The sequence below is a fragment of the Scyliorhinus canicula genome, chromosome 4, assembly GCF_902713615.1.
Source record: "Scyliorhinus canicula chromosome 4, sScyCan1.1, whole genome shotgun sequence".
Classification (NCBI taxonomy): Eukaryota; Metazoa; Chordata; class Chondrichthyes; order Carcharhiniformes; family Scyliorhinidae; genus Scyliorhinus; species Scyliorhinus canicula.
The window spans coordinates 57,138,550-57,149,789 of record NC_052149.1 but is presented as its reverse complement, the minus strand read 5'-3'; the positions used below and the strand labels follow the sequence as shown (position 1 = coordinate 57,149,789).

Here is an 11,240-nt window from a genome sequence, read left to right as displayed (position 1 = left end):
GGAGTTTGTACTCTCCAATATAAGGGAACCATTTATATTATAGGGTTTGGCCCAAGGAGCTGTGATAATGGTTACCAAGGGTTATGGGGATAAGGTGCAAAAGTGAAGTTGAGGATTATATCATCCACGATCTCATTGAATGACAGAGCAGACTCGATGGGCCGAATGGCAAACCAACAGCAGAGGGGATTACTGGCTCATTCCCAGAGTGGTGCACAGACAGTGGGCGAGATTCTACGCAAATGCGGAGAATCGTAAAGGCTGCCGTGGGACAGGCCGTGACCCACGGCAGCATTCACCGCCACTTCCGGGGCCGATTCTCCCCCCCCGGGCGGGGCTAGGAGCGCGGCCCCGTGCGTCACGGCCTTGACGACGGTCGTCAAGGCCGCACGCTAAGCGTCATGCCGGCTGACGCGGCCGATGACGTCAGCCGCGCATGCGCAGGTGGCTTCTTTTCCCTCAGCCGCCCCGCAAGACGTGGCTGCTTGATCTTGCGGGGCGGCAGAGGGAAAAGAGTCGTCCGTTACGGATGCACGGCCCGCGATTGGTGGTCACCAATTGTGGGCCTATGCCCCCCTTGGCATTGCCGTGTTACTGCTGTGCCAATCGAGCCCCCAGATGCCCCAAATGGGCATCTGCCGCCTGTTTCACGACGGCAGCGAGCAGGTGTGTTTGCTGCTGTGTTGAAATGGGCGTGAAGGCCCGGCCGCTCGGCCTCAGAGAATCATGGCGTGGGTCGGGCGTGGGGGGGGGAAATAGCGGGAGGGCGTGAAAAATGTCGGGAGTATTTTGATCTCTAACTACCGCAATCAGTCTGTTTTGTTGCGCAGGTGTGTCTTTCATACCCTTCGATCATACCCTTCGATCACGCTGGCTGCTTACAAAAACTAATTTAGTAAACAGCCGGCAGCGAGAGCGCTGATTGACAGGCCGGGCCAGGCCGGCAGGGCGGAACCACAATTCGGTGCCGCTGTTGCGCTGCGGACTGGGTTGATGCGCTGAACGCTTCCGGCTTCCACAAATGGCGTTGGGATGGAGCGCGCGGCTGTGGCGGTTTGTGCCGTAAGTATGGGCGCGAGGTCGATTCGAACCGTTAAATATCGATAGTTCAAACACATCTCAGTTGTATTTGATGTGTCAGAGGCCAGGCCGAGCTCTCTGCATTCATGTTGGGATCTGCCCGCCGGCCCAGGCGCTGGTCAAATTATTCACATGACTGAATTGGGAGCCAGACTTTATTTACAAGTGCATTCCAGCCTTGCCAAATCTGATGCGCTATTCGCTCCTCCTCATTTTGCTTGCGCCCTTATTTTGTTTGCTTTCCTCCAACATACGAACTGAAGTGTCCCGTGAAAAATAAAGCTGTCCAAGTAAGAATTATCTAAAGTTGAACTTCTGCCATGGATTTTCCTACATTGTTGGAAGATTTGAAATCGTGCAAGTTGCCTTATGTGAGAGCAGTGTTTGTGCAGAAGTATCTGCTATGATCCCAACAGCATTTTTCTCAGCCCTCATACTTCACTTGAAAAATATTAGCAATGCAAATAAGTGGATTTGTATCTTTTAAAATGGTTTTCAAGCAGTTGGAATTCAAAATTAATCTGATATGACATTTTCCAAAATTTGTGAAACATTGTATCCTTGTACAGCAATCTTTTTTAAAAATGTCTTTATTAGGCGTTTAAGTTTTGCAACAAACAAATAATGCAACAAACATATTTTCATTGCAAAACAGGCACAGTACAGAAAATTAATGTGAATATAAGTGCAGAAATAATATTTATCTAACAATACAAAGGAAAAAACAGCTCTATACCCCAAATTCCTACAGCTGATCATGTCTAGATCTTTAAAAAAGGAGATAAATGGTTACAATCTCGGGTACAATCTCTCAACCTGAGAGTAAATTTAATCTTCTCCAAATGCAAAAAGGACATTAAGCCCCCTTACAAGCCAGAGGCACTAGGCAGAGCAGGAGACCTCCGACTGAGCAGTATCCACCTCTGGACTATCAATGAGGTCATCTGTATGAAAAGATACTCGATGTTCCCCCCTATCCCAATTAATACCCCTCCATTGAAGCTCTCAAGGCTACAAAGAGAGTCTCTATTACGAGGGTAAATAAAAGTGGTGAGAGTAGGTAGCCCTGCTCATTGCCCCTATTCAAGGGGAAGTAGTCTGAATATGAAATACTCATGGCGTGTTAAACAAGGGGCACTGAGAAGACAAAGCAAAAGATCAACCCTGCTGTTACCAGACTCCTAAACAACCCTCTTCTGGACTGACCTGATTAATACTACAATCCTGTATGCTTCACTCGATGCTGGCATTATGTATTTACATTGTGCTCCTATTTATTTTCTTTCATGTACTAAATGATCTGAGCTGCTTGCAGAAAAATATTTTTCACTGTACCTCGGTACACATGACAATAAATAAATCCAAACCCAAGATGGCCAGCGAGCCAAGTCAGGTGACTCAACAAAGATCGACCAGCAGACACCGTCAGCAAACCAAAACTAAACCCCCACCACACCCACCTCCCTAACCCAAGCACATTGTCGGAGCCGAGCATAACCACGCACGAAAACAAATGGAACAGTGAAATGAAAATCGCTTATTGTCACGAGTAAGCTTCATGGAAGTTACTGTGAAAAGCACCTAATCGCCACATTCCGGCGCCTGTCCGGGGAGGCTGGTACAGGAATCGAATCGTGCTGCTGGCCTGATTGAAAAGCCAGTGATTTAGCCCAGTGAGCTAAACCAGCCCCAAGCAATAACCTAAATCTTACAAATAACAGAAAGCAACTCAACACAAACTCTAAGCTCATTTAAAAAAAACTATTATGGGCTGCAGAAGATGTTTTCATATCACTCCTGTTAACTAACACACCTTATCGTGGGGATTAAAAACGTAATTGACTTGGAGCGCCGCGAGGGTGACTGAAAGTCGTGCCAAATAGTAATAACGGAGAGAAAGAAAATAGGATATTGTAAACAGCAGAAATCCCTCATATACAACTATGGTCATCAAGAACACACCCAAAAAACAGACGTGAAAAGTACCATACAACGAGCCATAGATCAGATTAAATATAGCACAAATTGTACTGCTGGACAAAGAAATGCATGTCCCAACGAGTCAAAATAATAGTCCTTTTCATCGAATGTTTAACGATGGCGGCTGGAAGTTGACTTCCTTCTCTCCAGTGAGGATTTCACATTGTTAAAGGCGGCCTTTTGCTTGGTTCGGTCTGCACTCATTTCCTGATATTATCTGATAGAGTGGCCTTCCCACCTGAAATCCCAATGCTGTCTTGCCCATCGAAGCACCGACTCTTCCTTAAAGCTGTGAAACCTGCAATTACAGCAGGAGAAGAATCTCCATGGCGAGGCTTTGGTCGAAGCGGTCTAAGTCGGGGGGGGGGGGGGGGGGGGGGTGGTGTTGGATGTCCATTCTCACCACTATTTTGTGCAACAGGTCTGAGAAATACTGAGTAGGACGCAGCCTTCAATCCCTTCCAATAACCATACAACATGAACATTTTGCTTCTGGATCTGTTCTCTGGGTCTTCTAGCTTGGATGTTAATGCCCTGTTATCCTTGATCACAGCGGTAAGGTCAGACTCATAGGAGGTGATCCTATCACTATGGCCAGACAATGGTTGTTGCTCCTTGTGCTTTGACGGTCTGGCTGGTGATCTCGAGAACTGAACGAATAGGGACCCAAGGCCTCCTTGATATTTTAAGTTCCAAATTCAAGCATTGTCGATATTTTTCAAGCCCAACCGCCAAAGGTTTGCTGAGTTGCTTCGGCCGTTAGTGGAGTGGCCAAAGGATCCTATTTTGAAAAAAAGCCGAGTTATCCCTGACCTGACCAATATTTTATCCCAAGTGGGAAGCAGTGATGTTGTGGTATTGTCACTGGATTAGTAATCCAGAGACCCAAGAGTAAAACTCTGGGGACCCAGATTCGAATCCCATCATGGGAGATGACGAAATTTGAATTCAATTAAAATCTGGAATTAAAAATCTAATGATGGCACAAAACCATTGTTGATTGGGCAGCACGGTAGCATGGTGGTTAGCATAAATGCTTCACAGCTCCAGGGTCCCAGGTTCAGTTCCCGGCTGGGTCACTGTCTGTGCGGAGTCTGCACGTCCTCCCCGTGTGTGCGTGGGTTTCCTCCGGGTGCTCCGGTTTCCTCCCACAGTCCAAAGATGTGCGGGTTAGGTGGATTGGCCATGCTAAATTGCCCGTAGTGTCCTAAAAAGTAAGGTTGGGGGGGGGGGGGTTGTTGGGTTACGGGTATAGGGTGGATACGTGGGTTTGAGTAGGGTGATCGTTGCTCGGCACAACATCGAGGGCTGAAGGGCCTGTTCTGTACTGTTCTATGTTCTATGATTGTTGTAAAGAGCCATCTGGCTCACTAATGTCCTTTCGGGAAGGAAATCTGGATCCTTACCTGGTCTGGCCTACATGTGACTCCAGACCCACAGCAATGTGAGTGACTCTTAACTCCGGTCAAGGGCAATTGGGGATGGGCAATAAGTACTGGGCCAAATGGCGATGCCACATCCCATGAATAAATAAATTTTAAAAATTATAATGGAAACTTGACTACCTGGTTATTACCACATTGTCGGAGGTTGTACACAAACTAGCTGCTGTGTTTCCACAATGCAACAGTTAGTGCAACTCAAATGTATTGGTTTTGGTGTTAAAGCACGTTAGGACAACGTTTGGTTGTGAGAAGCATATATAAATTCTGGACTTTATTTTCCCAGAAAGCTAAATATATATCCAGAAAAACATAATTATTTGACCTCCCAATATCCTCTAACAAATTTACGTAACTCAAGAGAACCAAAGATGCAGTTAATTTTGCCAATTTACTTATGCATTGAAATCTAGCTTCCACTGTGATTGAGGTTTGCACACAGGATTGGTTTTTAAAAAAAATTAGAGTACCCAATTCATTTTTTCCAATTAAGGGGCAACTAAGCGTGCCCAATCCACCTAGCCTGCACATCTTTTGTGGGGGTGAAATCCACGCAGCCATGGGAAGAATGTGCAAACTCCACACGGACACTGACCCAGGGTCGGGATCGAACCTGGGACCTCAGCACCGCGAGGCAGTAGTGTTAACCACTGCGCCACCGTGCTGCTCACACACAGGATTGATACGTTGCTGTTGATTATGCATGTGCTTTAACTGTTTGAGTAATCATTGGTTCAAATTTGTTAGTAAATATTTTTACTTTCAATAGATCTTTGCAGCTATATATTTCTGAAAGAATGCTTCCTGCTGTGTATCCTGTGTCCATCATGCCCAGGCGGAACAATTCAAATAGAACATCAATAGTTCGATGTGGTAGACAGGTCTATGCCAGGCTGTATCCTGTTTTGCTGATTCGACCTGACGGATCCACTATCAATATCCGATACATGGAGCCTAAAAAAATGATTACCGTAAGTATTAAATAATTATTGTTCAGAAGGAAAGGGAAGAAAATTTGTTCAATAAAAATCAAAAAGACAAAGGTATATAAATGACATTTTTTAGTTCAAAATCTTCCATTTATGTGGTTAGCATCAATGCTTCACAGCTCCAGGGTCCCAGGTTCGATTCCCGGCTGGGTCACTGTCTGTGTGGAGTCTGCACGTCCTCCCTGTGTGTGCGTGGGTTTCCTCCGGGTGCTCCGGTTTCCTCCCACAGTCCAAAGATGTGCGGGTTAGGTGGATTGGCCATGCTAAATTGCCCATAGTGTAAGGTTAATGGGGGGGATTGTTGGGTATGTGGGTTTAAGTAGGGTGATCATTGTTCGGCACAACATCGAGGGCTGAAGGGCCTGTTCTGTGCTGTACTGTTCTATGCTCTATGCTCTAACTCCCCATTTCACAAGTTTTGAAACTATTTTCATAGGAAAAGAATGTGACCCATATTTGTGAGTTTCTACATCAAACATTATCTTGAAAAGACTGCGTAGCTGGCTTCCAATGTCATACTGAAAAACAACATCATAAAATAAAGGTGGGGGTGTATGTATATCGCTACATCTATCTATTTACCTATATACAACTCAGGTAGTTTCTAGGATTACAGGAAATCGAAATATCTTGTCAAGTAATTTAGCCCTTGATCACTTAGTCCAGAACAGAGCACAGATTACTTAATATCTTTTCAATTTGTTCAATGCAGTGTTTGTTTCAGCAGGAGTGAACGTTTATCACCACAACTGTTGCCTTTAACCAAATATTTTACTTGCTAACTTTGTGCAAACTGCTGTTAACTAATGAGGGTGTATGAAGAACACAATGTTCATATTGCATGTGATGCAAACATAAAAGTACTGCTTTGTGGTTGAGGTGTTAAAAGTCTCTGCAGAAGACGATTTGTTTATGGGTTACAAAAGTCCAGATATACTTGTTACAGAAGACTTTCTCATTCAAGGAAAGTAATATGTGGGCGGCACGGTAGCACAGTGGTTAACACTGTTGCTTCACAGCACCAGAGTCCCAGGTTCGATTCCCGGCTTGGGTCACTGTCTGTGCAGAGTCTGCATGTTCTCCCCGTGGCTGCAGTTTACTCCCACAAGTACCAAAAGACGTGGGTTAGGTGAATTGGGCAGATTGAATTCTCCCTCGGTGTACCCGAACAAGCGGCGGAGTATGGCAACTAGGGGATTTTCACAGTAACTTCTGTAAGCCTACTTGTTACGATAATAAAGATTATTATTATATGTGAGAGGAAATACATTTCAACTCCTCTTTGCACAGAATGCAAACTAAATGAAATATAGGGTATTATTTTCCTATTGTTAGTGAAGAAGTCATATGACAGGGCTCACCATTCTTTTTTACTATATTGATCAGTGGGAGAATATGTATTCTAGAGTAGGGTCAGGAGAATACTTCAGCCTGGAGTTTGTTTCTGTTGAGCTGAGGACCTACTCTTAATGTACCACTGCAGATACTTTGTATGAGTTAAAGGGTTTATATTAATAAAATACAGTTTTCACTCGATCAGACCACCACTCAATTTTTCTGAAACATGGAATAGCAACTCCACTTATAGCAGGGTGCGTAGAAAAATTCAAGGTATTCAGGCAAAGTCAACATGGTTTTGTGAAAGGGAATTCATGTTTAAGCAATTCATTGGAGTCCTTTGAAGAAGTAACATGCTGTGGATAAAGGGGAACCAGTGAATACATGGATTTCCAGAAGACATCTGATAAGATGCCACATCATCAAAGGTTATTGCAGAAAATAAAAGCTCATAGTGTAGGGGGTAACATATTGGCATGGGTAGAAGATTGACTAGCTAGCAGAAAGAGAGTAGACATAAATGGGCCATTTTCTCATTGGAAAGATGTGACACGTGGTGTGCCACAGGGATCTGTGCGAGGACTTCAGATTTTTAGAATTTATATAAATGATGAGGATGAAAGGACCAACGATATGATTGCTAAATTTGCTGATGACACAAATAGGTAAAAAGTTGTGAAGAAGACATAAGAAGGTACAATAATATAACAAATAGGTTCAGTGAAGTGTCAAAGATCTGGAAAATGGCATATACTGTTGAAAAATGTGAAATTGTCCACTTTGGTAGAAATAATTTATCTAAATAGTGAGAGATTTCTAAGCTCTTGAGATGCAGAAGGAACTGGGTGTCCTTTCATCCTAATAATTTATATGAATTGTAAAAAGCTGAGATCCCAGCACAGATCCCTGTGGCACACCACGTGTCACATCTTTCCAACGAGAAAATGGCCCAATTATGTCTACTCTGTTTCTGTATGAATTGCAAAAGGCTAGTATGCAGGTAGAGCAAGTAATTAGGAAAGCTAATAAAACGTTATCATTTATTGTGAGGGGAATTGAATACAAAAGTAGGGAGGTTAGAGACCACATTTAAAGTACTGTGTACATCATTGGTCTCGTTTAATGAAGGATATAAATGCGTTGCAAGCAATTCAGAGAAGACTTACTAGACTAATACCTAGAATGGATATTGGTCTCATTTAAGGAAGGATGTAAATATGTTGGAAGCAGTTCAGAGATAATTTACTGGACTAATACCTGGAATGGGCAGGTTGTCTTGTCAGGAATGCGTCTTACTCTTCAGGATCCCAACGGATATAAGCAAAGGCTTATATCCGTTGGGATCCTGAAGAGTAAGACGCATCTTGATTGAAACCTTTAAGATTCTGACGGTCTTGATGGGGTGGATGTGGAAAGGATGTTTCCTATTGTGGAGAAATCTGGAACTCTTGGAGTCTCTGTTTAAAAATAATGGGTCGCCCATTTAAGACAGAGCAGGAGAATTGTTTTCTCTTGAGGGTCATGAGTCTTTGGAACTCCCTCAAAAGGCAGTGGAAGCTTTGAATATTTTTAAGTGAGGGGTGAAAGGTTATTGATCATTTAAAAAGAGTAATGGAAGATTATAGAAGATTCCGAAATGAGGAATTGTCATTACAATCAGATCAACCATTATCTTATTGAATGGTGGAACAGATTTGATGGGCCAATGGTCTACTCAGCTTATGCTTGACAACCCAAACTCAATTTATTGTAAATAGTTTGATGCATTAACCAGAACACCAGGAGCATAGGAACAAGTGGAGGACATTTAACCTTTCAAACCATTCCATTAGATCATAATGGATCTGTATCTTAATATCCTTGCCTAATAGAATTCTTAGTTTTGAAATTTTCAGTTGACTTAGCCTCAACAGCTCTTTGAGGAGCAAGTTCGAGATATCCATTATCTTTTGCATGAAGATGTATATTGACTTCACCCCCAAATAGCCCAGCTCGATGGTTATGCTCCTTGTTCTGGATTTCCCCACCATGATCATAAAGTACGCTTAATCTTCTATAATTAAAGTTTGCTTCAAGGTAAAAGTGAAATTTATTATAAATAATCATTTCAGTGACAAAGAAGCTACTTGGAATTCACCTGTTTGAATTATTCTTCATATTCTGCCCATACTTTAAAAAACCAAAACCTATTTTATTAATTTGTGTTGTATTGGGCCAGATTGCATGTTTCCTGTTGTGACTTGTATGGATTTCAGTGCATTTACGCAGGATAATCAGATAACCCAGGTTGGTTGAAAACCATTTCTTGATTTGTTACAGATGCCAGTCGATGTTTCCCTTTTGCCGGAAGCTGAACGGAAAGCAAGAATGCGCAAGCGTGATCCCAAAAGAGCTGGAATGAAAGAGGAGCAATTCGAAGATGAATTTAAAGTTGACAATTATAGTAAATTCTGGAAGAAAAAGTAGTCTTCAGGATTTTGTATTTTAGGAACACAACCATCACTGGGCTGCTTTACTGGTGTTGAAATCAGTGTAATTTTGGCCAATGCACAGTGCATGTATTACTATTGTGATATTATTAATAAGTACTGTTTTTTATTTATATGATATAATTGATCTATATTATTAAATGTGTTTCGACAGGAAGGTCACAGGGAATAAAGCAACAGATTCCTGTTTTTATTTCTACTATTCCGTGGCTTAAATGCTAGGAGAAAATGCTTTCAAAGTTAACTAGACTATAACCATTCACATTTATTCTGTGCCTCCTGTTCCTGACAACATTTCTATTGATTTGACTTGAATATGCTTAGTTCTATTCTGTAAAGTATCATGAAAACCTGGCTGCAGTAAACTAGATTTGAGTATTAATTATTTATTATTATTCATGGAACCTTCAGCTGGAGCATTACAAATACTTTCACTTAATCTCCCCTCCCACCTTTCCCGGGGTTACGCAGTCTTTTGGTACCTCATCTAAGTGTGTTTTAAAAAAATTCTTATTAGTTTACTCCTCGTTGCTGGCCTTGAACAGGTTTTGGAACAGCCCGACAAACTGCAAAGTATCCAGGAAGCCTTCCTCTGCCCCTTGGGTGGCGTACTTAATCTCCAGGTGGAGAAATTCCAAAAGGTCAGCGAGCCAGTCTACAACTGTGGGTGATGCTACCGATCACAACCGAGCATTATTCTCCGGCGTGCGATTAGGGAAGCAAAAGTGAGGACGTTGGCCCCCTTCCACATGGGTAACTCTGGCTGCTCCGATACCCTGAAGATTGCCACTATTGGGCATGGCTTCACCCTCACCCCCACAACCTTGGACATTGCCTCAGAGAAGGCTGCCCAAAACCCAGCAAGCTTAGGGCAAGCCAGGCCCCTCTGGCACCGCTCAAATTTGTCCTCCACCTCCGGGAAGAACCTGCTCATTCGGGTTCTGGTCAGGTGCGCTCTGTGCACCACTTTGAGCTGCATTCGGCTTAGCCTTGCACAGCAGGAGATGGAGTTCACCATGCTCAGTGCTTCGCTCCAGAGTCCCCGTCCTACCTCTGTCCCCAGTTCGTCCTCTCATTTTTGTCTGCCCTTGTCCAGTGGAGTCTGGCCTCTGTCCAGTAGCTGTCCGTATAATTTCCCACATAGCCCCCCCCCCTTCTCGTTGCTTGTGCCTATCAGGTCGCTAGCAGTATGTTTTGTGGGGCCCGGGGTACCCTGCCGTCTCTTTGTGGAGAAAGTGTTTTATTTGGAGGTGTCTCATTTCCTGTCTTTTTGCTAGCCTCCACTTCCTCATCAGTTCGTCTAGTGTTGCCAGTCTGTGCCCTACGTCGAAGTCCCCGACCGTTAATGTGCCCCCTCTCCGCCTCCATCTTCTGAAGGTGGTATCCAGCATGGCTGGGGGGAATCTGTGATTGCCGCATAGGGGAACCATGAGGGACATTTTGGCTATCCCGAAGTGTTGTCTCAGCTGGGTCTACGTTCTCAGTGTGGCCGCTTCCACTGGGCTTGTTTTGTATCTTGTTGAGGATGGGGTGCTGCTGTGGCCAGGGCCCGGAGGGTCATTACAGGGTGCCTCGTCCATTTGTACCCAATCTGTATCAACTTCTTGTACCCATCCCCCTCACTCTGCTGTTGCTGCCCAGTGGTAGTATTGTAGGTTTGGTAAGGCCAAACGCCCTTTGATTTTCCTTCTTTGCAGTGTCTTTGGGAATTCTTGGGTTCTTACCCCCTCTAAACAAACGTCATGATTAGACTATCTACGTTTTGCACAAACATCATGATTAGACTGTTTACGTTTTGGAAAAAGGCCTTGGGGATGAAGATCAGAGTGGATCTAAACAGGAAGAGGAACCTAGGCAGTATGTTAATCTCGCACTCCCCCCACCAGGGAGATGGGGAGTGAGCCCCACCTTTGAAGGTCTCT

At 43.8% G+C, this 11,240-nt stretch overlaps 1 protein-coding gene across 1 annotated transcript; it reads left to right on the top strand.

The window, feature by feature from the left end:
- The first annotated feature begins 916 nt into the window (after nucleotides 1–916).
- On the top strand, nucleotides 917–9,700 carry mrpl55 (mitochondrial ribosomal protein L55). The gene is made up of 3 exons (XM_038794307.1): nucleotides 917–1,062; nucleotides 5,272–5,473; nucleotides 9,149–9,700. The coding sequence occupies exons 1-3, from the start codon at nucleotides 1,022–1,024 to the stop codon at nucleotides 9,293–9,295; spliced, it is 390 nt and encodes a 129-aa protein (XP_038650235.1). The 5' UTR covers nucleotides 917–1,021; the 3' UTR covers nucleotides 9,296–9,700.
- Nucleotides 9,701–11,240: the final 1,540 nt, after the last annotated feature.

Bases quoted from the DNA above. Each gene is read 5' to 3' on its own strand.
- mrpl55 (XM_038794307.1), top strand. From the start codon at position 1,022: ATGGCGTTGGGATGGAGCGCGCGGCTGTGGCGGTTTGTGCC. The intron at 1,063-5,271 runs GTAAGTATGGGC...TACTTTCAATAG, and splicing joins CGGCTGTGGCGGTTTGTGCC to ATCTTTGCAGCTATATATTT. The intron at 5,474-9,148 runs GTAAGTATTAAA...GATTTGTTACAG, and splicing joins AGCCTAAAAAAATGATTACC to ATGCCAGTCGATGTTTCCCT.